This window comes from Balaenoptera borealis (assembly GCF_965194805.1).
Source record: "Balaenoptera borealis genome assembly, chromosome: 4".
NCBI classification, from domain to species: Eukaryota; Metazoa; Chordata; class Mammalia; order Artiodactyla; family Balaenopteridae; genus Balaenoptera; species Balaenoptera borealis.
The window spans coordinates 121,252,401-121,280,174 of record NC_138861.1 but is presented as its reverse complement, the minus strand read 5'-3'; the positions used below and the strand labels follow the sequence as shown (position 1 = coordinate 121,280,174).

Genomic DNA, 27,774 nt, shown 5'->3' with positions numbered 1-27,774 from the left:
TAAAGGAAAGTACTTGTATTATTATTTTATACGGGATTACAGTTAAGTCTTATTTGCTCTTCCCTAGATTGTAAAAAACAACTTTCTAATGTAACCTGTATGGTTGGATTAGTTGGCTATAATTATGGTATAATGCAAATAAATGCAAGATAAATTAAGTGACCAAATGAATAGATTTTTATTAAATTTATGCCTTGGCTGTACCCAGAAGGAATATCTGAACATGCTCTGGTAAACTTCCAGAAACTGCACTGGTGTGGTGGGCTCCTGAATTTTGTACAATTTATCTCTTATCTTCTAGTTCACAAGAGTCTTAGTGAGACATCTAAGTACTTGCTAATTTTCTCATCATACACAATTAGCACAATGCCATCAAAGTAATGAATCAATATAATGTTTTGTGGAATGTCAAGATGATCAAGTTCTTGATAGACTATCTTAGGGCAGAGAGAAGGAGAATTCACATATAGCCCTAAGGTGAGATGGTGAAAGTGTATTGTTAGCCCTGCTAAGTAAAAGCAAACTGCTTCTGGTAGTCCTTACAGATTGGTTATTGCATTGTAATTTACTATTTATATTCTGCCTCTCCCAGGAACCTATAAGTTTCTCAAGGATAGATTTCATTCTTGTTCATTTTTATTCCCACAATCTATATACCTGTACATATAAAGGACATCTTAAGTATTGTTTAAATGAATGAAGTAAATAACTCAGAAACTATAACTAAGCAAAAAATAAAAAAGGCAGAAGCTAGTTGATTTGGGACATAGATGTGGAGTGGGAGAACATTCATAGATGGGCTTCAAGCAGTCTTTGTACCTTCTGAGTGAAATGTAAATACCTTTTGGGTGTGTGTCTATGCATGTTGTGGCAGACACTCCTCTGCTGACAGAGACCAGTTTTGTTCTGGGCTTGGGTCAAAGTATCCTTGATCCTAGGAAAGGTAAACTACTATCCCATCCTCAGAGTATCATGATTGGCCCAAATCAGTCAAAGGAATTCAAGTTCATCCTAGTCAGCAAATGATCAAATAGTAGATCCAGAGTATAACCCAGAATGATCAAGGGTACCTAGTTCTGGATTATGAGGGGAAGTGGAGATAACTGACCTCTTACATAAAAGACAGAGCCTTGTGAGGAGGAGCTCTTTTGCTCCTGTCCTTCTTCCATTGAACGTATTTGTGTGAAGGCAAAATGCTTGGAGCTCTGGAAGTCATAAGACAGCCAACATGTAGAGGATGGCAGAAAAGAAAGGGAAAGAGCCTAGGTCTTGGATGAAAATGTTGAACCACTGTACACACTGGAAACTACCTACCTCCAGATTTTTTTATATGAGATTACGTCTTTATTTTTTAAGCAACTCTTACAGGGATATTTTGCTTCTTGCCAGGAAAATAATTATTTAAGAGATTTTCTTGGAAACATATCATCCATAATTAGCATTTTAAAGAGACTGTGACATATAAATTATCAAGTACCATTCACGTAATTTTTTCAAAAGTTCCAGCTTACCTTGACAAAACAGTAACATTCTTCACTGATGCTAATCCATACAATAGCTTTTCTTTTTCTTGAGCTAATGAAGTTTTCTGGTATTGCTGAAGAGTGTGGTTCCATGAAGTCTCATTGCCAGAGTTCTGCATTCCATACCGATATACCAGAAGCCTGAGATTTACAGGAAGACTAGAAGAAGAAACAGTGTTTCAGAGATTTTAATTCCTCATTTCTCAGTTTAAAGTCTTCCAGAAATGAAAACACGGTGAACAGTCACCTTACAGTCCCAGTTAGCCACTCCTGAAATAGCTGGGAAGCGTTGTTCAAGGCATCGCTGTCTCCCATCTTGCATGCGAGCCCTAATACAGAGGCACGGAGTAATCTAAGAAAAGAAACACACACAGAGCTGGGGCCTGGACCACTTTTCAACATGTCTTAACATACACAAATGAATATTAAATGAATATTAATTTTTAAAAAGGTAAAAAATAACTTTGTGAGGTGGTCTCCAGTATCTTTCCATCCCAGAGAATCTGCAATGGGCTTCACTTGATCTCGGAAGTATTTCTGAAATAAAAGCACCATGCACAGTGAGTAATAATTTACTATTTAGCAACAGTCTGCCGTTTATTATAATCTACAGTTCCCTGTGGTAATCTTTTCCCCTACTAGCTCAGAGAACTTTGGGCCTATCGTAGGAAAGGGATGTATTAAAGTTTTTATAACATTGCAATTTTACTTCAGTCCCGATCATAAGAACATCCTGGATCACTCTCTAATGTTTTATAGAACTTTGGGTAAGCCTCTTTTAACCTCCACTTCTTAGTTAACATTTGTAATAAATAGAATAACACCTGACATACTTACCGCCCTAAGGAAGATTGCTCAAGTATCGATGAAATGATAGCTAATATTTGTATATTGGCTTAGGATTTAAAAATGATATTTATATTATGTGATTCTCACTATTCCATTACCATAGGCAGCCAATTGCTGACATTCCTATTGTACAAAGGAAACAAAGACTCACAAATATGAAAGCATTTGTCCAAGTTCTTTCATAAAGAAAGTGGAAGAGCTAGAGATTGGAATCCAGAATTTGTTTAAAATTACAAGTGTCCTGTGAAAGTGTTGCAGAAATCACAAAGCCAAGAAAAGCATTTAGAATGACTATCTTATAATAAAATCTCAATGTGGAAATAATAGCAGTAAGAATAAGGAAAAATGATGTCATATTTTGATGAGAATAGATTCATTTTAACATAGATAAATCCATTAAAAATAGGATCTAGTTTGTATCTATGGTTTAAAATGTTGTTTATTTTAAATAAAATATTAACTATTGTATTCCTTCTAACACTAAAATACACCTTTAAGTGGTATACTGAACCACAAATACTGATACATTTCAAGTTGAAAAAACAAATAGCATCTCTTTGATTTGATTAGTCAAGTCATTATAATTTCCTTTGATTTCACTTGGCAGGCAAGATATGCTTTTGTGTTTCCCAGGAGCTCCTTCTCTCAGAAATCTTCCTATTCTGCTAATGGCTAAACATCTCCTTTCATAAGATATAGCATTAACATTACCTCAATCATAGGGTATAGCTCTTTATCATCTTCAAACATGCTAATAATATAGGTTACAGCTGAAATGACTCTCTGCCATGGTAAATATTCCTCTTCCATTTTGAGATACTTGGTCAAGTTCAGAGCCTCCTTATAATTTAGAAGTTGAGCTCTAAGAAAGAAAAAAAAAGCCCACAGTAAATTAAAAACCATAGACTAGTTTCCTTCGACTGAAAGTACTAATATGGGGATCATAGACTTCAATGTTAATGAGAACCCTTCCATTAAACAATTAAGAAAATGCATTACTGTTAAGGCCCAATCAAAGAGGTTTGTTCACAATGATGTATTACTGCTTTCATATGTTCAGTAATAAAGCGGAAGACAGAACATTAAGGTGTGCATTTGAAAAATTGCTATGGCAGAATTTTAGATAAAACAAAAGCCATTTAGCTATACAGTTAATATTGACAAATAGAAACTTTTAAATTTTAGGTTCACGAGCTGATTGTAGTATACAAATGCACCTTTATAAGTGTATTGTATTGAACTTTTTTACATTTGATATGAATAGGAAATATCACAGTACTCAAGAATCATGAATGTTTAAAACATTCCAATTGAACTTATATTTCCCATAAAAACATCTCCCTTTTTTATACATTTCCCAATAATATTGATAAATAAAAATAGATTTTGTTTCTCAAATAAATGTGAAGTTACCATCGACATTTCAAAGTTTAAAGAGTTCAGTTTCTTCCTCCTTAGAAAAGATTTTAGAACCTTTTGAAATAATGTTCTCAGAAATCTGTTATGCCTCAAATTTCAGCCTAGGTTTTGGAAAGAATCTTAGATGGGAATCCTGTCTTTCCAAATTACATTTTGAAAGTTAAAATTAAAGAATAAACTTTAAATTATTGAGAAAGTAATACTGATGCATTGAGTGCTAGTGTATTTGAGGTCATTTTTTGTGACTGGCAAATAATATAACCATATCTTGATTTCTCCCCTGAGAGTTGATAAGAAGATAAACTGGTATTGGAGAGCTAGGTAAGAATAAACACCTTTGGTATCATATGATTTGTACTAATGTGATATGATACAGAGTTTGTTTTCAGTTCAGAGAGCTGATTTCTCCTATTTTCTCAGTTCCTGATCTTATTTAGAAGAATTTATATTTTGGAGCATTCAGCCTGCCTTAATAAAAGTATAAATAATATTGAGAAATGGAGTGTTTTATTGAGAATGTTTGTTGAGTAAAAAAAAAATTGTAGAATTTTATGTTGGCGTTTGAAACTTGAGAATTTTCTAATTTTAATGATTCTCTATTTTCCTGGGTGGATAGCGCAACAGTCAGTTGTGCAACAGTCCAGTCAGTATTTTCTTAGACTACTTAGGAAGAATAATTGTTGCTCTGAGGATCAAATTAACGAAAAGGCTAATGAAAGTTCAGGAAGAATGACAGGTAATTTGGTTAGAAACCTAGTGGGCTGCACATTTATAGTAGGTGAAAAGATTAGAAGGAATGGGTCTTGGTTACAAAGGCCAAAAGAATTGGCTAAATTAGCATAAGTAGAAGTAAGGAAGTAATCCAATGATCCAAAGGTTAGAGGCCCTGACAAAATACTATATATTTAACTGCTGAAGAAATCAATATCCTATCCTAGTGCCTTGTTTTTTCAGCATACTTGATAGCTATGCAGTTGTTCCACTTTGGTGTCACTTGTTTAAGTTTGAGTCACATGGTCAGAACACTGGACTGAGAGTGAATTTTTTGCTGATTATTATAGAGATAATATTTTGAGAATTAAGTTGATGCACTTTTCATTTCCCACAAATCATGTTACTCTGTGGTATTTGATACTTCCGAGGAAGAGCAGTATCATTTAGAATCATGATTCTCAAGTTTGCGCATGTATCAGTAACACCTGGAAGGTTTGTTAATCACATACCCTTGGGCCCTATCCCTAGAATTTCTGAGTCAGCAGGTCTGGAGTAGGGCCTAAGAAATTGCATTTCTCACAAGTTCCTAGGCAATGCTGATACTACTGGGACGACGAGTGAAGAATCTGTTTTTAGAACAAAGACATGTATAGTGCCCTTCCCTCCCAGACCCCCTTACAGTGCTGTGTTGGCTCATAGCTGCACCTTCCTCAGAGAATAGCCCTTGACCAAATACATCCATCTCGCTTAAAAGGTTATGCTACCCCCACCCCTGGCCATTAATTGTCTGATTCAGGAATGCAACAGGCCAGCCTGCTTCCTTCAAGTTGGATCCACTCTGTAGTACAATTCATGGATAGGCTTCCTACTGGAATCTGGCAAAGCTAGACTCCAGCTGAGACCATATTGTTGCTCAGCCTTTTTCCCTGCCCCATCCTGCTTCTCGCACTCCCTATCTCACGAGAGTACTCTCTCAATAAACCACCTATTCCTATTCAGGAACCTCCATTTCAGACTCTGCTTTGAGGGAACTCAACCTAAGACAACATTTTTACTCAGCTTTGAGTCTCAAACTCTGTTAAATCTGTAGACCAGCAGCAGCTCCGAAAGCCAGACTTGGTTGAGAATTTTCCTTGTTCAAAAATCTTCCATTTATAGTAAGAGTCCAACCTGAGGAACTTAAATCCTAGAATTGTCCTATAATCTATAGTGTGGAGAGGATGGAGACTGTAACTTAAAGTTCTCACAAAATGCTGTAAAGAAGAAGAAGAAAACAAAGAGGTCTTTTGAGGGAATTCTTGCTCTCCTGTCTTGGACTGAGGTACCCAGAAGATTGGGGAATCTGGAACAAAAGGTTTGTTTTTGCTTCCTCTGGTGTGACCTGGAAAGACTGCACAGTCCTTCTCCAAGAAGCTCAAATTAAACATAGTGTCTTATCAAACATGGCTTTTGAATGGGACATTAGACATGGTTGAGAGAGGTGGTTAGGTGGATAGAACTGACCCCATGGTCTCTCGTTCTTCAGCAGAGCCTTCAGATGGTGTGGAGACTTTTGAAAACTTCCCATGTGTCTGGTCTCTCGCTGTTAACTTACTAATTAAATTCAGATTTCTGGCTTAAAACAGTCTCTTTGCAATCAGCTGGATCCCTTTTGGAGTCTTTCCGCATTCCCCTACTTCTCCCTTCTTTAAAAGGCAGTCCTCGATAGGGTGGGAAAAGTTGCTTATCTAGTTGTGTGTTGTGGTCTGGTCAGCTCTGTTAGCACCTGTAAAATGGTAAATCTGGTGTACCTAGAGGTCTGTGATCTCGGCGTGGCTGACGTTCACCTCGTGGTCTTTATTTGCTAACCTGGCCCTCACCTTGGAAATCATTGGAGCCACTACACCTTGAAGCCTGACTGAAAGTCTGTTTGGATCATTAGCTTAGGGGGCCTTTGAAGCCATCCTTTCTGCCATTCTTCCCTTGCCTAGGAACTCCTGCTCCCTCCCATGTGCCTGCTAGCCAGCACTCTCTGCTTTCCCTTGTGCTGTTCCTCGCCCACTCTCTTTGGCACACAGTGGGCTGCAGAGTGCCATATAAGCTACTGAAAAGGTAAAAAATCTGTAACAGGTAGACAAAAAAAGGATTTTTTCTGTCTCAGTTTTGGCAAGGCCTCCAAACCAAGCCCCGTAACTTACACTCCAAAGTAAGACGCAGACCCATCAAATCAGGACCGACATGGTTAGGAACAGGTTTTTGTGACCCTTAGCTGATAGCCCACTACCAGCCTGCGAAAGAGATTGGAGCGGCCAAGGGAGAGAGGGAGACATTTTAGAAGAGGGCTTTTGGAGGATTCTGTCAGTGTACTGTGAAGGCTGTCCTCCCACAGGAGACAGGAGGGTGTAGGATGCTTTTCCCCTCACATGAAGCCTAGAAAAGGGGCTTTAATGGAACCACTTGAAGAGTTTTATCTGTGTGCCCTGGAGCTTGGGAGCATAGTGGTCTGGTGTCTGATACCCCAAGAAATCTAAAGGATGAGAGACTGTGTTTGCTACTGCTCTGACATCAGAGTGAAGAGTTAGGACTGCATGAGGTTGCCCATCCTTCCAGACTTTGTCAGGGGAAAGGGTATAGGAATACGTCCTATAGACTGGATGTGGTTCAGAGGTTTTCACTTCCTCACCTCAAGGAACTGCAGGAGGAAGACCCTTGGCCATGGAATGTGTGTGGATGGTGCATATTCCACGAAAGCACCACACAAGGAAAAGGATCAGTGTTAAACATCTACAAAGTTCAGAGAGGACCAAAAGTAGACAGCATGTCAGGATCTTTCTTCCCTTCATCTGCCCTCCTTCTGCTCTCCTTGCCTTAACACTCTGGAGGAATCAGAGGCAGCATGGTGAGAAGTAGAAGTCCCATGCAGCAAAACGGAGAGGAAATCAAGCGCTTTGTTCCCATTGCAGGGGGCTGGCCTGAAACTAGCCTGAGCTGGGGGCTGGGAGGAACTTTAAATGAAGTTGAACTTTTGAGGGTTTTACTGGGCAGGGCATATAGTTGGAGTCTGTTGTGGGGACTCAGAAGTGACTGGGTGAATTTTTACTCCTTATCTTCAACAAATGTGCCCAGCTGGATTTTCCATCCAGGGCAGTAAGAGTACTAGCTCCTCAAATCTGGGGGCAGGGGTATCAAGAATATTTTTGTTTTTAGATCCGCCCTTTTAGTCTTGCTGATGAAACAATAGTTCCATTTCTTTTTGAATACCAGAGTAGAACTGTGTAAATTCTGATCCAGCCACATGCACTTACCTATCTAACTATGCATTTCTGCTTTTCTCCAAAGTTTCAGAGTGATCTGGACCTGACTAACCAACACAGGTGGGGTCTGTTTCTCTTTGAGTCCCTTTTACCTCATGCATTACAGAAGGAAATTGGGTGATAACTCAATAGCTCAGGCGATATTTCAGGTGATAGCTAAGGTATTTTCTGCATTGGTTGCTGTGTGATTCTACACGTTTCTTGGCTTTCAAATTTGTTTCACTTTCTACCTTTCTGAAGCTCTTCAAAATTTATGGGCTATGGCCAAGGAGCTGAGCAAATGCGAGAAAGTCGTTCAATTGTGTGAGTTATCTGCTTTGTACACAGTTCCTCAGAGAAAGCTCTTCAAGAGGCTTTCACTTCTTAAAGCAAAAGAACTGTCTGCATTGTGTTGGGATGGAAATTAAACTATAAGGTTATTACAGCTCTGTGTAATTTCTAACAGCCAAGATTCTAAGCTTTGGAAAAGATCACAATGTATTCACAGGAGAGTTTTCCTGAAAAAAAAAACCTAAATGGTCCTATTATGTTTTAAAATGTTTATTTTTAAATTTTTCGGCCGCACCACATAGCTTTCGGGCTCTTAGTTCCTCGGCCAGGGATTGAACCCGTGCCCTCCACAGTGAAAGCGCAGAGTCCTAATTACTGGACCTCCAGGGAATTCCCTAAAATGTTGATCATTTTCTTTCACCACTTAATTTCCCCAGTCTACACGTACCAGGTACAGAGTAGGTGCTCAATAAATATTTATTAAATGAGTGATTGACATACCATAGCGTAATGAAAATAATTAATCTGTTACATATCCAGGAGATTAAACTTGGGGAGTCACCAAAGAGAATCAAGTTGTCTATTACCTACAAAGGGAATCTAGATTGCAAATTCATAAGAGCTTTTCTAAATGCTTCTTTGCTGCTACTAAACAATGGTGGATGCTTTTTCATCAAGTAATACAATCTATTGAGCACTTCCTAAAGACCAGACAATGTTTAGTGTCCTTTATGTGCATTATTTCATTTGTTCCTCACGAGAGTCTTATAACGTCATCTCCATTTTACTAACAATGAAATTGAAGCAGAGACAGGTTCAGAAACTTTCTCGAGGTTATTCAGAACCAGGATTTTAACCTGGTTTGAGAGCTTGTTTCTTAACCCTATAAATTCCCTCCTTAAAAATGTCACAAATGTTTTCTGACTTCCAGTATACTATCTAGGGAGTCCATGTAAAATAGTTCTCCCATGCCTTTAGTGATGCTATACTATCCTTCCAGCCGTGTATTCAGCTCATATTTAATGAACATCTACTAGGGGCCGGGCACAGTTAGGAGCTGGGGATAAAATGAATAGGAACATGATCTAGGTGCCTACCTTTGTGAAACTTGCAGTTTGGTGGGTGAGATGGATAATTAATAAGCAATGACAATATAATATTATCGGAAATGCAGGACCCCATAAAAGGGACACCTAACCCAGACAAAGGGGCCATGAGGCTTCCTGAGGAACTAGCATCTCATTCTCAGTACCTTGCTTGTGTCTAAAATGAGGCCACTACAAAGCCACCAAAGCTTTGCTAGCTTTGTTAGCTTTGCTAGCTCCTATAAAAGTGCCAGAAATTCAAAAAATATTTGTTGAATTACTAGTGTTAGACTGCCTGAGAAAAATATCTCAAAGGTACTGTGGTTACTACTCTTACATTACCCCAATCTATGTTGATTATTTTTTTCAAAGTGTAGGTTGTTTTTTTTCTAAGTGTAAGTTACCTTCAGGCCATGAGAAAAAAATTCAAATTTCCTAAACAGTACCTTGGTTCAATCCTAGGGCACCATGTCTCATACTTCTTACCCCAGTGACCTGAATAAGATTTGACAACTCTAACCATAAAATCTTACAATGGGCTTGGGCTCACAGAGATGAGTTAGTGAAACACACTGTTTGTCTTTTTAATAAATCAAATTATGACAGTACACTTTTGCGCATTTGCAAGTGTCACTGCTAATTAGCTCAAGGACTCTGATTAGACAAACCCTACCTAAAGTCAATAGGGTAGGTGAGTTTTTGTGTATGTTAAATTTGATATCAATATTTTAGCCATAAGGCTCAGATTAGTTTAAAAAAAAAGTTATGAAAAAATAATGTCGTAAATAGTGGCTTCGGATATTTTAAACTATAAATTAGTACTTTGTGGTAATTCATTTTTAAAAAGATTTATGACAAGATCCACAGTATTTTAAACGATTGAATCTCATTCCAAAACCCACCTTGCCAAGGCAAAAGCGTCATCAATAAGACTTGCACGATCAGCAGAAGAAAAGTACTGGGAAGAGAAAGAAAAAAAGGTAAGAAACATGAATCTTAAAACAAAACGTGTTGAAAAATTAATGTCATTATGATGCTGTTCTTAGAACAAAAAGAAAACAATTCACAACCATTGCTATTCTTACCTTGTGGTTGAGGGAAAGATTGGTAGCTATCCATTCCCAAGTTGATACTTCATAATTCACACGATAAAACCCAATATGGTCTGGGTTTATTTTGAGAAAAGTGTTTCCACTAGGATTAGGAGAGTTCAAAGTGATTCCTGTGGTAGTAAATAAACACTAATGAGAAACATGTTTGCACATACTGTAAACACAGAGAAATTAGACCCAGAGGGTAAAAAGAAAAGAAATATTAGCTCAAGGAGTCAAGTTTGGTTTGGATCCAAAGCCCCAAAGCCTAATTCTTATTTAGTTGCCTAACTTTAACATGTCATTGTAGTGCGTGAGCTGAAAAAGAAATAAGTAATGTAAATAAGTGTCCTGTAATTTGTGACTTATTATTATTTCTTACTGGCAGAAGCTTGTCATATGGGTGAAGTAATTCTGTGCTTGTCAATCCTTCAGTAAGTAAAACAATGCTTAAAGACAGAGAAGTCCATGCCCTTTGGGGGTAATCCATATATTCTTATTAATCATGATAGATTAACTACACAAAGAATATTCACTGGGGCAGCCTGGGGAGGGGATAAAAATGTAAACATTTAAAAGAATACTTTGTTTATTAAAATCAACATTCAAATTGATGGAAATGGTGGTTGCTAAGCAGAGCAATGATTTGAGGGTCAGTAATGCTCTTAAAATGTCAAGAAGGCTGGCAATAGGACTAAAATCCAAATACAACATTCTTGATTTTGTAGTCCATTTCATGCTCGTTCTCCCAATTTTATTTATCTTTGTAAAGTCTTCTGCTTCCTTATTTCAATTGATTACATCAATGTTTTTTCATCAGTGGATTTACCAAATTAACTTTCTGAAGTAGCATTCAGAATTTACATAGGGATCTAGGATATAGATTTTGGAAGTTCAACATTGAGGAACAAAGACTTATGTTTTAAGTAAAAACTACTCACTTAAAATAATAGTTATGCTCTGACATGACCAGTGTTTGTTAGCATTAGCTAACGAACATTAGGATGTTCGTTAGCATCCTGTACTTTTATACTTATATACTCTTTTGTTTGTGTGGACAGTATGCAATTTAAATAATGATGTGGGAATACTTAGTATATTTAAATAATTTCAAATAGTTTAACGTAGTGATAATGTGGGATGTGATATTGGAAAATAGGAGATGAGGCTGGAAGTAAAAGTGAGGACTCAGTGTGAAGAGCCACGAGCTGTGTTAAGAAGTCCATCTTCTTTTTTTTTTCTTCTTTTTTAAAAAAAAATATTTATTTATATTTATTTTGGCTGCGTTGGGTCTTTTGTTGCTGCATACGGGCTTTCTCTAGGTCTTTTGTTGCTGCGTACGGGCTTTCTCTAGTTGTGGTGAGCGGGGGCCACTCTTCTTTGCAGTGCACGGGCTTCTCATTGCGATGGCTTCTCTTGTTGCAGAGCATGGGCTCTAGGCACATGGGCTTCAGTAGTTGTGGCACGTGGGCTCAGTAGTTGTGGCTCACGGGCTTAGTTGCTCCGCAGCATGTGGGATCTTCCCGGAGCAGGGCTCGAACCTGTGTCCCCTGAATTGGCAGGCAGATTCTTAACCACTGCACCACCAGGGAAACCCAAGAAGTCCATCTTCTGAGAGATGGTAAGAATAGAGAAGATTTTTAAGCAGGGAAATAATATGCTCCAGCCTGTTTCTAGAAAGATAATTTTGGTGGTGGTATGGGAAGGAGATATTGGAAGGAGATTCTAGAGTCTACTGTAATAATCTAGGGCAAGAGAGAATGAGGGCTTACACTAATGTGGAGATGATGAAAATAGGTGATGTGTTCAAGAGACACATCACTGGTAAAATCAACACCGTCCTTTTTCTGAGTTGATGAGGACAGTTAGAGGAGGGAAAAATAGCTTGCATGATTGGATGAATAATGGTGTTGCCCTTACAGAATAGGGGAAGATGAGTCAGTTTGGGAGGAAAGATGATTTAAATTTTGGAAGCATTCACAAGGTTTGGAAGATATCCAGGACACAGTAGTTTTCTGTAATATATAAGTAAACTCTTCAACAAGACAATAAGTTTCTTTAGGAACGTTCAGAGTAGGTTCTTGACAAATTGTAAACCTTTACCTCACTCATGTAGTATTTATCTTCTTTGTCATTCTCCCATGGACAGGTTGTTGAAAGGAAGCTAATCTTTTGGCAGCCATGCACTTTGAATGTTTGTGTCAGGAGGAGAGCCTCTTGCTTAAGCACAGAGCCATATGTTATAGGAGAAAGAGTATGAACTTTCCAGTCTGAGAGACTGAGGATAAAATCATTGCTCTATGACTTACTAGCTGTGTGATCTTGGCCAAATCACTTGACCTCTCTGTGTCTCAGTTCATCATGAGGGAAGTAGGGATAAAAATCCCTCACAGGGCTGTTGTGAAGATTAAATAAAATAACATAGGTAAAGTGTTGGTCACATAGTTATGTGTCCAACAGATGGTAGCTATCCCCATTATTATGAAAGGGGATATGCCGCCAGTTCTATAAATAGCAAAGCAAATATAAATAACATTGAGAAGCTCCTGGCAATCCATCCAAATACTGCAGTATTTTAGTGTGCTTTATGTACACCTAGTTAAGCCTGTCTAGAGTTACAGTGATTTTTCTCACTTTATAGATGAGGAAGCTGAGATCCAGGAAGTCAGTAGTTACCAGACTTTCCAAGTTCATGCTACTCTTGGAACAGTTGTCAACAACAAAATACTGTTGGGTTGTTTAGTTACATAATGAAGTAAATAGGACTAAAATATTGATGCCTATTCCAGGTGGTGCATAGAAGTAAGGGTGTATGTTTCATTCTGTTTCTCCAATTACTATTAAGAATTTTCTGATTATAACAGTAGTATGTGTTCTTTAGGCTCCAAATATGTATTTGGAAAATACAAAAAGAGTATAATGAAGAATACAGAAATTACCCACCACCAGTTGACATGTTTTTATCTTGTGTGCGTGTATGTATCTTCCCTATATATGTACATACGAACACACAATACACATAATGGAACCTTACTGTGTTTATTATTATTAATCCTTTTCATTTGAAATTATATTGTAAGCACTTTGCAATTTCATTTTTTATATATGAAGATTTAAATTTAATGGCCACATAGTACTCTATCATTCAGTTTATAAATTGTTTTGTGCTATTTCTTGCTAGTTTTACACATAAAAGTAGTGAACGAATTCTTTCTGGGTAGGGGCTCTTTCTAGAAAAATTTTTTCCTTCTATTATTTGTCTGATAATTATCTTTTCAAAATTTCATCCATAGGCTAGTTTCAACTCAGATTTCAATAACATAGCATGCATAATAGTTCTCTAATAGACTATTTTATATAAATAATTATAACAAGCTTCAGTCAACTAGACAGCTTGTGACAGCCTGAAATTTCTAGAGAAGGAAACATTTTTCTTTGGTGACATAAATACTGTGTTGCATCGATCCTTTAGGCAAGTTATTTTTCTGTGTAAAATGACAGTTTATATCTATCTTATTAAATTTGTGTATCAGTTAGTAGTAAAACAGCTGAAATACACAAGAGTAGTATTTTTTGACTAATTACAAATTATATTTGGGGACCTAAAACTTTCAAGTAGGACGCACTATCAGAATTTGGGGGGACTTCCCTGGCAGTCCAGTGGTTAAGACTTCACCTTCCAATGCAGGGGGTGCGGGTTCGATCCCTGGTCAGGGAGCTAAGATCCCACATGCCTTGTGGCCAAAAAACCAACACATAAAACAGAAATAATAACAATAACAAATTCAATAAAGACTTTAAAAATGTCCCACATCAAAAATATCTTTAAAAAATTCCACTAGTATTCTGACTAGTTACAGTTAAAAAAAAAAAAGAATTTGGGGTCAAGGAAGAAAAGTTCAATCTCTGAAACGAAGACTAACATGATCCATTGTAAAAATGGATTGGTTATCCATTTGTGACAATGTTTTCAACAAATTACTTATTCAAGGAAATATTAATGATTGTGTTAGTAATAATTATGGAGTCCCATCTAAATCTCAGCAAGTAGCCTAGAGAATCTCCCTGAAAAGAAAGATGTAGGATTAATATGTAACGTATAATAAGTAGGAATCGGGAAAAAATGCAATCTGACTATCGTGATGAAGGATTATCATAGGCAATGGTTTTGGTGATTGCGAAGAAATAATTGCAAAGGAGAGTTGGATAGTGAAGATCTGTTGATGTGTACCTAGTCTGCCTAGGAAAGCAGGTGCCCAACTTAGCTGGTACATGTGTTCCAGATCATTTGACAGATCTGCTCTTATAGAGAACAGTGTATATGGAGAAACCTGTTGGTTGTTTACCATACTGTTCCCTTTTCCTCCTGGGTACACAGCTAGACTATATTTATTAGCCTCCCTTGCAGTTAGGTGGCAACATATGATTGACACCGAGACATAAAGTGTGGGGAGAAATAATAGATGCATTTCTAGGTCTGGTCCCTCCATTATCTTCCTCTGAATTCTGATCAGATGCAAAAGATTCAGCAGAGAATTATTTAAAAAGGATAACCAACAAGGACCTACTATAAAGCACAGGGAACTCTGCTCAATGTTATGTGGCAGCCTGGATGGGAGGGGAGTCTGGGGGAGAATGGATACATGTATATGTATGGCTGAATTACTTTGCTGTGCACCTGAAACTATTGCAACATTGTTAATCGGCTATAATCCAATATAAAATAAAAAGTTAAAAAAAAAAAAAGAAAAAAAGATCCAGCAGAGAAGTCCAAGATTGGGTCGAGGGGAGGGAGGAGGTGGAGCCATGAGAAAGAAAAAGCCAGGAATTCTAAGTCATTATCTGAGAGTGAGCTACCTAGGAGAGATGGTAGGTCAGGAACACCTCCATTGGAGTGTTGCATGAATAAGAAGTTTTTATTGCATGAAGCCACTCCTGATAGCCTCTCAATACAATAATTAGACTCCCCTAGTTAATGCAGTATATATACAAAACAATCACAGCTTATGACATCTTTAAAATAATTAATATACCCCAACTCTCTATTTACCCTTATTAAGTAAATTTTCTTCCTGGAAGAGATATCTAATTAGCTGAAGTGAATATTCTGTTTCATCTTGGCCAGTATGTTTTTATTTGTGTAAATTAACAAATTAGCATTCTTATGTGTATGGTTCACATGAATAAGATTTCTGAGACTTGGTTGACCAGGGCTGGATTAAACAAACTGAGCTTCTGAATCTGCAAAACGGAATCCATAATGATTCAATCAAAATTCAAACATTCCATGAGGCTCAGTTTGGAGGAATGAAGAAAGTTTCTCTCTCTCTCTCCCCCGCCCTATTTGCCATTAAATTAAAAAATATATGCCTATCATTATTTTGATATGAAATATTTAAATATAACTACCATCAAATTTTAGTAATATCTTATTTATATGATAGTCAGAATTTGGTTATCTAAACCATCCAGAATGCATCCTCAATCTGAGTTATGAAAACAGTCATCACAAAATCTATTCCACCTCCTATGCCCTAAACTATCTTTTAGACCCTATGTGCTTATGAATCCCTATTTTAATTTTATTTTTATTTATTTATTTTTTTATAAATATTTTTTAAAGCAATTAAAAATTTTTTAATCTTTTTAATTAATGAATTTATTTTTTGGCTGTGTTGGGTCTTCGTTGCAGCGCATGGGCTTTCTCTATTTGTGGCGACTGGGGGCTACTACTCTTCATTGCAGTGCACAGCCTTCTCATTGCGGTGGCTTCTCTTAGTTGCGGATCACAGGCTCTAGGCGTGCCAGCTTCAGTAGTTGTGGCTTGTGGGCTCAGTAATTGTGGCTTGCGGGCTCTAGAGCGTAGGCTCAGTAGTTGTGGCGCACGGGCTTAGTTGCTCTGCAGCATGTGGGATCTTCCCGGAGCAGGAATTGAACCCATGTCCCCTGCATTGGCAGGCAGATTCTTAACCACTGTGCCACCGGGGAAGTCCCAAATCCCTATTTTTAAATACTATGTTTTAGCAAGATTGGTTGCCTGATATCATGTGATAATCTACAAGTCTTCTAAATGTTAGAAAGCAGCAGATTAAAAACAAAAAGGTGGTATACTACTAAATGTAGATGCACTGACAATAGCCAAAATAGTAGCTGATGCTAAAGATAGAGGCATTACTATACACAGTCAGCCTCTAGAAGCACAGCAGTCTGCAGGCAAACAAACCTTCATTAAGCAAGGACTTCCTGAACTCTTAGTAACTCTTAGGATACACACAGAACCTTGTTGGGAATAGGGGAGCAGGAGACAAGGAGTATGATGTGTAATTCGTATCTTCAAAGAGCTTATAATTTACTTTAAAAAGAAAAAACAAAGCATATGAATCTTAAATAACCATGCTGCTGCTTAAAATCTAAGGAATAATACTAAGAATAAGGATTGATGAAACTAATAGCATAAAATATACTCTCAACAATGAGAGGAGAGATTATTCAGGGTAGGTTAGAATAGCCAGAGAAGCATCTGAGGTGGAGATCCTCTTCTTTTGTTATAAAGTACCTGTTTAATTGTTTTCATGTTTAAAATATCGTGTGTGACACAACTGTAAATAAACGACCTTAGGGGAAGTCCCACTCTTGCCTGGGAAATTTCTAACTGATGAATCACCAAAGAAACCAAGAAGAGGGAGGTGGGGCTGGTAACCTGAGCTGATTGCCCATTCAGTACACTCAGGACATGTTGTCATCTGTGCTCTGAGCTGAGAGCTGAAGATGTCCCCAAACAGGAAACAGGAACTTATTGCATAGCCTAAAAATGGAGCAGGCACTTTGAAGTAGGAAGAGATGTCTAGTTTGCTTCTGGCTAAGTGACCAGTCATGATTCTGAAGTTGCAGATAAAGATAGGTTTGTCATCAGAGCTCTGTGAACATTAGAGCCACTTCATTCATTCATTCATTCAATAAACAGTTACTAGGTACCTGCTGGAGATATAGAACAACCCCACAACAACAAAAAATAAGCTCCATTTCTCAAGGAATATTCTACAGAGAGGGGAGAGACAGATAAAGTCAATAGTTACAGCAAAAAATGTCTTAAATGTAATGACAGAGGGATAGAGGTTGCCCTAAGAGCCCTTTGCTTTCTCACTTTCATACTAGCATTTTCTGTCTGTAGCATTATTTCAGTCTACACTCAGTCAATCCTGTCATCCACTTAAACTCTACCTTTAGCCCCCCCCCCCCGCTAACTCTCAGACTAGATGTCCCTTTCTTTAGTAACTTTCCTCAACCCCTAAATCTCCGCTGGTGCTTCTCCTGCGAGTGCCTTTGGCTGTTACCACACCAGGCCCTTACAACATGGTATTATGTTTGCCTGACTTGTCCACACCCTCCCTAGACAGTAAGTACCACAAAGTAAAGATTGTGGGTTCCCCCCCCCCCCAGCATTATCTCCATACCTATCCCTGTGTTTGGCCCATAAGTTAGTTCTCAGTAAATACTTGTTTGAAAGAATTAATTAATGAAATTAATTATTTAATTCATTATTCAAATAGGCTGTCTAATAAGTACATAATACATACAAGAAGAATGTTTATTGTTAACTCCTGAAATCTATTTTACCAAGCACTTGAATAAGCTTTAGTTATTTGGAAAATTTACTTTTGTGGAAACCTCATTTCATGAAAATGCTAGGTACATTGTGTTAGTGTATATAAATTACTCATGCTTTTAAATTTGTAAACAGCAAATCAAGCAGCTTCCCAGACATTCCCCCAACCCTCAGTTAACCAATGGTGACCAATGGGGAAAATATGTAGTAATATTTAAACCAGATCCACTGAAAACCTCCCAAGGGAATCCTAGCCTCATTATGCCTTTTATCGGTGCTACTGCACATTTTTTAAACTTTTTTTCTGTCTTCTCCATTTTGCTTTGGCTTGAGTAATGTACTTGAGTAAGAAAATGGTCAGAAGACGACTCACAAAAGATAGAGCTTGGTACTCAAACACAAAATTATCCTATATAAAATACTAAGACAAAATGGCATTGATCTGGGTATTCTAGAAGAATTCAAGAGAAATTGCTGACTACATCAGTTAAGGTTAGCCTAAATGACCAAAAGAAAGTTTTGTTGTAAAGGCAACAGAAAGGGGTCTTACCTCGACTATAGCAAAGCTGGTAGAGTTTATAGTAAAAATTAACACTCACAAAATAATTTATAGTAAAAGTAAAAACCCAAAGCTGAAAAAACTATATCGGAACCACATAAAACCTTGTACACAAATGTTTATAGCAATATTATTCATAACAGCCAAAAGGCAGAAACAATTCATATGCCCATCAACTGATGAACAGATAAACAAAAGGTAGTATCAATATGATACTACCTTTGTAATATCAATATGGTATTACAAAAGGTAATATCAGTATGATGTGAATATAATTTGGCAATAAAAAAGAATGAAGTACTGATACATGCTATGACATGGATGAACTTGAAAACATTATGTTAGGTGAAAGAAGGTATCACAAAATGCTGCATGTATCGTTCCATTTATATGAAATGTCCAAAATAGCCAAATCTATGCAGACAGAAAGTAGATTAATGGTTGCTTAGGGCTGGGGTTATAGGAGAATAGAGGAGTTGATAGCTAAAGGGTATGGAGTTTCTTTTTGAGATGATTGAAATGCTCTAAAATTTACTGTGATGATGGTTACAAGTGTTTGTGAATGTAATAAAAACCATTGGATTGCACACTTTAAATGGGGGAATTTCCTAGTATGTGAATTATATCTCAATAAAGTTGTTTTTTAAAAAAATCTACTGGAAATAGTGTAAAAACTTACTTGCCAGAGGAAATTAATTACTATTTTAGAATATCTTACAGGAGCAAATAGGCATATGTAAATAGAGGGTAGGTGATCTACTGAAGCCATGGGGGAAGGTCCATGCCAAATGCTATTCTGAAACCAAGTCCTCATGGGAAGGGATGAAGAAGAGTCTCATTTGTCTTAGATAAGAAGTGATTTTGAAACACAAAACAAGCACAATAGCAAAAGTATAAAAAGCAAGATTCTTCTGGGATGGTTGCTAAAACCTGTCTTATTATTTTTTCAGCGATCTGTAGTAGAGAACATGTGATAAGGTCTCCCATGTTTTTATGTAACTCTAAAATTTTTCAAGAAAGGAAAAGACAAATCAATGGAGACAGAATACAGAAATATATTTCTAGTTGATTTAAGTGAGCAGAACAGTCACAGCTGAATTTTAACACAGGCAAGTGCCAAGTCATTCACTTAGGGAGATGGTTAGATGGATGGATATAGATATAGGTAGTGCCTTGAGCTACTGGTGACAACTTGACAGCTTAGAAAAAATGATTTGGAGTCACTGAAGATTCTAATGTCATGCTAGTTGAAAAAATGATAGGTCTAATTTAATGGCAGCATTTTAAAAATCAGGCTTGTTACATAACATTCTAAGAAATTCGGTGGCTTATCTGATATTTAAAAAGAAGAAAGGAAAAGAGAAGGAACAAAGTAGGAAGGAAAAAAAGAAGCGAGGAAAGAAGGAAGAGAGCAAAGAAAGGATGAAAATTGATACATTGATCTTCCAGTGGTTGGGTATCTGACCCTTCTCCTTTGGATATGGGTATTTATTATTGTACCAGTCATGGTAAATCATTACAAAGAATTTCTTAAGGTAAAAAAGTTCTCATTATTATAGATAAGGATTTTGGCTCACCAGTTAATTATTTAAGAGATTTCTTTTCGCTGAAGTTTACATCATAAGTTCCATCTGTATTGTTGTTTCTTTACACTTATATTCATTTAATGTAGTACATTAATTCAAAGAAGAAATAATTGATATTTACCTCTTGTTTCTGACCTATTGTAGAATGTAATCCTTGATTCATTATTTTCAGTCCATTTAACTGGAATATTCCATGTGTAACTAAATTTTTTTAAAAAGAAAAATTTTAACTTTTATCACTAATAAATAAAAACATTTCCAAAGTAAAAACAGACAAGCATAAAAAGCAATAGACAAGCATATTTTCCTCATAAGCAATTGTCCAGTGTATAGTATACAATTAATACAGTTAATACAGTACTGTTTTGTGGTAAAGATAGGCTGTGTAATTGCTTTCAATTTTTATAAATCTCTAAAATTTGGAACTTTGTATCAAAAAATTAGCTAAGGATGAAGAAGATTATTTCAGTAAAAATGCCTTGAGGCTTTGGAATAAAGATATTGCATAAATATAACACATATAAAATTGAGCATTCACATACATACTTGCACAGACTTTAATATGCTCTAGTTTCTGTCAAGGAACACAATACATGTTTAGAATTCAGAAGACAATATTAAAATGCTGTGAAGGAAATAACGCCTTTTAGAAATTATGTTGAAATGACACCACTACCATCATCCCTTAAAGCTTCTCATGCTCTTTAAATATCTCCTGTTTACAATCATGTGAACCAGTGTGTTGCAAAGAAAAATCACCAGGCAAGCATGTTTCAGGGGGTTTTCGTGTTCTTTTTAGCTTCTTAGTATTTTCTCATGGAGCAGGGGGAGGAGGTTAGCTTTGTACTTTGACACAATATATACTTAACAATTTAGTCTTGAAATTTCATAAAAGAGGTCTTAAATGTCTTTTAGATTGTTCTCATGTCATATCTTACCAGTCAGAAAACACAGGAGATCTAGAGAAAAGATGAATCTGTGTTTGGGTTTAGGTTTCAACTCAAAGTTGGCCTTGTTTTTCTTCATCTGTGATCATTCAAGTCCCTAACAGAGAATGGGGGAATGATATTTCTCCCTTTCAAGTTATAATAAAATTTATGTAATTCAGGGAGAATATATATTTGCCATCTACATGAAAGAAGTAATCCTTTGTTGTCTAACTAGTGAAATGTTTTATAGATTGAACTTTTACTAGCTCTCTTGAAGGAGTTTATTGCAGTGGAATGTTTTTGGCTGTAAGTTTCATAGAACCAACACATAAGTTGTTTCTTGGATCCTATAGGAGACATTGTCAGTGCTCCACCCTGATCCCCTTGAATTTCTTTGTCATTTTTGTACACCCTGGATTCCATTGTGCTTTCCCTGCCAACAGCCAGCACCTGGGTCTCTCTGTTAGAGGACTGCCCTCTGGCTGCCTGAGCAAGGAAAGCTAGAAGTTCCTGGAAGTTTACATCCTTGGATGCAGCCCTTAGCCAATGATGGATGGGCATGAAAATGTTCTTTGCCCCATCCGCAGGACCACACTGAAGCACTGTCTCTAGAACTTCCCTGCAGGGTAGTCACCCTGGACAGAACCTGTTAGTTGTTGCACCTTTGCTGCTTGATATCCCTCTTCCCAATCCCCCTACCAGCCTTTCCTAGGCTTCCTAATGAGTCACTTTCACTTGAATGATCACCTCAGGATCTGATTTTAGCGAAGCCAACCTAAGAACGATCCCTTTACTAGACTAGTACTTGTAGTCTAGTAAAGTCTGTCTGTAGTATAGATAGACTAGTAATATTGCCAGAGCTTCTCGACAGATAGACAAAGAAGCATTTTTTTAAAGTCACATTCTACCTACAGATTGCACTCTTTCACTGCTCTGCTGATGTGGTGTTGCCATGTAGACTAACATTTCATTCCTCCTCACCTTTCCCCAATGCCAACCCGACTGAAACAACAGAGTACGGAGTGTCTCGATACACTATATGCGCAGTTAGGATTTCACATTTCCACTATCCCCTCTAAGACACGGTCTCTGGGACTAGGCTGTGCCTAAGAGTAGGCATAAGATATACTGCTAAGGTCATGTAAAAAATATTACTCTGAGGTCTGTAAGAGCATCATAAGACAAAAAAGGATGGAGGGTTGAGGCTATCTAATTTTGTAGTTTTGGAACCACTTACAGGATCTAATCTGAGTAAAATTATAGATTGGAGAGTACAAAATGTCAAGAAATAGAAATTACATAAATGAAATGATAGAGTTTCCTATATGTTTTCTAAAATTCAAGAGTATCAGATTTCATTTTTTAAAGGTATAATTCACTTTTTAAATATCTAACAATATAACAGTTTCTGGCAGTATAAATATGGCCAATCTAATTTTCACTAAGGAAACTGACTTTGCCCCAACATGACATACCTACTACCATTCTTCCACCGGTTTACATTGACTGGACTGTCAAAGACACGTAAACTTGTCCCATAGAGAACTCTCCCCGATGGAGATGTGAAAATGGCCCATTTCTAAGAGATGGTTGAGGCCATAGTGTAAAACAGTAACTTAAAAATGTGTGGGCCATTTAGATTATAAAAAGTTTCTGGTCAGTAAGAATTCCCTAATATTGGAATATTTAAGCAGTGAGAAAAGGGAAGAGGCCATTTAGTTTATAATACAACTTAACATTGTCTACCAGATAGGAATATACCTGAACAGAGAGCAGGTGAACACTAGGGTTGGAGAAAAAACTAATTCCTTTCTCGGGGCATTAGGTCCCATATAATCTAATCTATAATTAGATTATATTATGATCTAACTTTTTAATAAAATGGAAAAATAAGGAATGATAATTTTCTATATAATGTCTTTCTGTCTCTTATTTGTTCAAGAGCCACTACAAATTTTTAAGAAATGTTCTCAAGAGGATAGCCCATCTTTTCTAGGTTTATTTTCCTATGCATATATAATTTGTAACTTTTTTTAAAAAAAGGGAACAAGTAGATTGACTTTATGATAAATGATCACTAAAAATCATGCATCTATGAATCTAAAAATTTTTTAAAGTCTCTGAAGGTTAAAACTAAAAAAAAATTAGAGAAAAGTGTAAATGTTAGTATGGTTCCATGTTCTAAATCTTGATGAATACAATTTAAAATTTTATTATAACTTTAAAAGTGATTTTAGACCTGTTGATATGTTTAGTTCCCTTGGTAATAAATTTTTTTGTTTGTGTGGAGAGGAATCTATAACCCAGGAGTAGTCTTTAAAAATGTAACCCCACAGGTTTAAAACAGTGTTGGCTGTGTCTCTGGCTTAACAAATCAGTGGATATGAATGAGAGAAGGGAACAACTACTGTGAAGCTTTCCCAATGGAAGTTTGTTTCTCAAGAAAGAAACATATTTTTTAAATTTTATATGTGCAAACACTATTAAATAGCAGTGTTAAATATGGCCAATCTGATTTGCTAGAACATAAAACAGTACCTGTAAAAAACAATTTATGGTTAACAGAATGATCACAGAAATTATGTTGATTTATGTAATTGAATTATCACCTGATAACAAGTCAGATCTAAGTTTCAAATCATTCATATATTATGAAGAGGAAAGAGTGAAAAACAAAGAAGTTTTCTCCATCATAATCTTTCCTCTCCAAAATAAAGATAAAGAAGGAAATACAGACACTCCCTGACTGATTTCATTGGGTCTAAGACCTCAAATTTTCCTTTGTTTTGGCGTGAACTATTAATTTTCAGAACCTGCATTCCAGCAAGATATCCAGTTTCTCTGAATTTCATTTGCTGTGGGAGAGCTGAGTGTCTGAGGTTTCCAGGAGGAGAGGCTGGTAACAGGTTTCAACAAGGTGAGCACCACTGGCTTCTCCAGTTCAGGTGCCAACCAGTTTCTTGAAGTAGCTAATTTAATAATTCTGAGTGTTCTTCATTCTCGATGCCTGGGAGAGAAAGTTTTTGGCAATTTGAATTTTTGGAAACACCTGAGCGTGCTGTTTGTGTAACAGTTCCCAAAGCCCTGAATTGGAAATCAGGAAACAGGTTCTGTTACCTGCTGCATGTAGTAACGTATCATAAAGTGGGTCTATAAAGATTTTTCAGTTCTCTAGAAATACGGGTATGACCCATATAGAGCAAGATGAGAACAATATTCTAAAAGGAGATTGTTCTCTGCAAATTCATCCGATTCAATTCCCTGCACAGTGTTTATTCTTTAACTGGAAGTTTTAGCTCAACTCAATCTTTGGAACATATGCCACACAGCCCCAGCCTGGCCATTCTCCTAGGGCAGGCCCCATCAACTCCATCACCTCTCACATGGGTCACTAGCTACAATGTCATCCTAACTGGTCTCCCTGCATCCACTCTTGTCCCACCTGATCTGTTCTCCATAGTGCAGCCAGAGGGGAACTTTGAAAAATGTAAACATGATCCTGCCAGTTCTCTCCTTAACATCCTTGAATTTGCACACTCTTTTGTTCAAAATCTTTAACATGGTCTGCATGCCTGTCCCCTGCCTTCCCCTCCAACTTTATCTCCCACCAGTCTTCCCAGTGCCTCTCTGTTGTCCAGTTCTTGGAGCCAGACTGCCTGCATTCAAACCGAGGCTCCATCACTTACACTCTGTGCAACCTTGAATAAGTTATTTAAAATTTTTCTGCCTAAAGTTCTCTATCTGTTATAATAAAATACACTAAAGTACTTAGAATAGTGCCAGCTACTTAGTAAATGCTCAGTAAGCATTGCATATTATATGTATAATGCTCCTTTTAAACTTTAGAGCCTTCATATATGTTGCATTTTCTGTTTTGAAAACCCCGACAGTCATCCCCCAACACCAATTTACTCAGTTTAAATATCACTTCCTCAAGAAACAAAGTCTTCTGTAGTCCTTTCTACTGCACCACATCTCCTGTCCCACAATTAATTCAGGCTCAGCGTATCAGTGGACACATGGCAGGAGAGAATAATTACTGTGAAACTTCCAAATGGAAGCTTGTTTCGCAAGAGAGAAATATTAAAAAAATTTTAATATCCAAAGGCTCTAGCAGTATTAAAATGGGCCAATTTAATTTGCTAGAACATAAAACAATAACTGTAAAAGAACCAGTTTATGGTTATTAAACGCTTCCTGAGACACCTTCTACACTATATTTCTCCTTCCTCATGTTATATTAATTGCTACTGAATAATTGATCTTGTGATGATTTATATATGTGACTGTAAAATGAGGTCAGTGAGACTATTAAAAAAGGAAGAGGGTGAAGAGTCTTTTCAGTGGAAATCGGGTAGTGGAGATTAGAGGCCACCTGGAGTGTGGTGAGTGCAAAATTCTCTCCACCCAAAGCACGTATTAAGAAGTTAAAAGACAATTAAAATCGGCATGGGTGAAATTGGAATGTTGTCCAGGGGACCAAGGTGTTGCTCTCATTTAGCCAGGATCCTGTCTAGGAGGGGGCTCAGCTGGGTGATGAAGGTCAGAGATGACATCCCCAAAGTGGTACACCCAGTTTCCTGTGGCCAGCTCCAGTGGTTAGGGGGGGGCGTCCTGAGATTGTGATTTTGTTCTCTTCATTTGGGACCGGTTGGCACCCCAGAAATGTATACAGAAATAACTAATTAGTTATACAGAAACGGCTATATTATTAATACTTTTGTAAAAGTTGTATTCATACAAGTGTAATAAGTTTTGAAATCACTGGCTGTGTGGCACGTGTTTTGTCAGCTTTTACAATATTTGGTATGTTTTAAAAATCTGGCAAATTAGAGGAAATGGCGTATTGGATTTATAATTTTATCTGACATTCTTAGAATACCTTAACTCAGTAGTCATGTTTAAATGCCTATAAAAGTCTGATTTGGGTGAGGTTTTTTTGTTGTTGTTAATTTTATTGGAGTAGAGTTGATTTACAATGTTGTGTTAGTTTCAGGTGTACAGCAAAGTGATTCAGTTATACATATACATATATTCATTCTTTTTTCAGATTCTTTTCCCATATAGGTTATTACAGAATATTGAATAGAGTTCCCTGTGCTATATAGTAGGCCCTTGTTGGTTTTCTATTTTATATATGGTAGTGTGTGTATGTTAATCCCAAACTCCTAATTTATCCCTCCCCCGCATGTTTCCCCTTTGGTAACCATAAGTTTGTTTTCGAAATCTGTGAGTTTGTTTCTGTTTTGTAAACAAGTTTATTTATATCATTTTTTAAATTAGATTCCACATGAATGATATCATATGGTATTTGTCTTTCTCTGACTTACTTCACTTAGTGTGATAATCTCTAGGTCCATCCATGTTGCTGCAAATGGCATTATTTCGTTCTTTTTTATGGCTGAGTAATATTCCATTGTATACATGTACCACATCTTCTTTATCCATTCCTCTGTTGATGGACATTTAGATTGCTTCCATGTCTTGGCTATTGTAAATACTGCTGCAATGAACATTGGGGTGTGTGCATCTTTTTGAATTATGGTTTTCTCTGGAATATGCCCAGGAGTGGGATTGCTGGATCATATGGTAGTACTATTTTTTGTTTTTTAAGGAACCTCCATACTGTTCTCCATAGTGGTTGTACCAATTTATATTCCCACCAACAGTGTAGGAAGTTTCCCTTTTCTCCACACCCTCTCCGGCCTTTATTGTTTGTAGACTTTTTGATGCCGGTCATTCTGACTGGTGTGAGGTGATACCTCATTGTAGTTTTGATTTGCATTTCTTTGATATTTAGTTATGTTGAGCATCTTTTCATGTACTAGGAAAGTCTGATTTTGTAAAGTTAAAGGTTTGATTCTTTTTTTTCTTTTTTGGTTGTTAAGGTTTAATGTGTTTGAGAATGCCCAAGAAATTTGATATACTATATCTATGAATTTTAATTTGTTAGATTCATAAAAATGTATAGAAAAGTCTGTTTAGAAATTAGATTCATAAAACTGTGTCTTTCGGTGTTTATATTTGAAATTATAAATGGAATTTAATACAATTTTAAGTGGTGATGTTTAGAAGTTTCTTATAAATGATATATGCAAAATAATTTGATTGATTGAGTTTGTAATTGCTGTTAAAATGTTTGGAGAATTTCATTTATGCATTGTAAATAAAAATATCCTTAATCAAAAACTGGGAAAACCACTATTGAAAAGCCACTGTCTCCTACACCCTTTCCACAGACCAGCACCTCTCTCAGAAGCAGCCCCTTTTAAATGCTTCTGGTTTTAGTTCTTCTGATGTCTAATACTGTAACTCTAAATACCTCTATATTTTTTTAGATAGTATTTATTAACTCACCCATGAGAGAAGGTGATTTAGTTCACTTATACTACTTTCTTTTTCGTTCCCCCTTTAACAGTCAAATTATAATAAAGCAAAATTATTATTATTAGACTTTCTATAGGTTACAATTGTTCCTTTAAATAATATACCCATACTGCCTTTTCTTGTTTTATAAATTTTAGTATTGTTACTCTCTCCTAACTGTAGAATAAGGTTATCTTGTGCAGTGCTGATAAATGCTTAACAACCAGCTCTCAGGGCAGGGGTGGGAAGTGGAATGTAGTATTTGCTGATTTCCATTAACTCACATCATGACCAATTTCAGGCTACTGGAATGATGTCACTGAGTTGGGATTAAGGCCAGCTTTGGTCCACCACTGAATCAGTATCCAGTATCCTTTTTTTCCACCCTTTCTTCCTCTTCCACCTCCTTTCTTCTGTCAGCTGTTTTTTCTTGTTACAATGTTAAGACTGTTTATATTTACAATCTAACCTGTCACTATAACAA

At 36.7% G+C, this 27,774-nt stretch overlaps 2 protein-coding genes across 2 annotated transcripts in view; one reads left to right on the top strand and one right to left on the bottom strand.

Annotated features, from left to right (window-relative positions):
• Positions 1 to 27,774, top strand: part of PITX2 (paired like homeodomain 2) — a 274,777-nt gene that overhangs the window by 71,303 nt on the left and 175,700 nt on the right. The gene's annotated exons all lie outside the window — the stretch shown is intronic.
• The window catches only part of ENPEP (glutamyl aminopeptidase), a 104,955-nt gene that overhangs the window by 10,242 nt on the left and 66,939 nt on the right, over positions 1 to 27,774 (bottom strand). The window contains exons 11-17 of the mRNA XM_082389200.1: positions 20,117 to 20,196; positions 10,239 to 10,375; positions 10,056 to 10,111; positions 3,084 to 3,234; positions 1,987 to 2,060; positions 1,771 to 1,875; positions 1,512 to 1,682 (exon numbers count right to left, since the gene is read on the bottom strand). Of these exons, the coding sequence (XP_082245326.1) occupies positions 1,512 to 1,682; positions 1,771 to 1,875; positions 1,987 to 2,060; positions 3,084 to 3,234; positions 10,056 to 10,111; positions 10,239 to 10,375; positions 20,117 to 20,196 (774 nt within the window). The remainder of the gene's footprint in view (positions 1 to 1,511; positions 1,683 to 1,770; positions 1,876 to 1,986; positions 2,061 to 3,083; positions 3,235 to 10,055; positions 10,112 to 10,238; positions 10,376 to 20,116; positions 20,197 to 27,774) is intronic.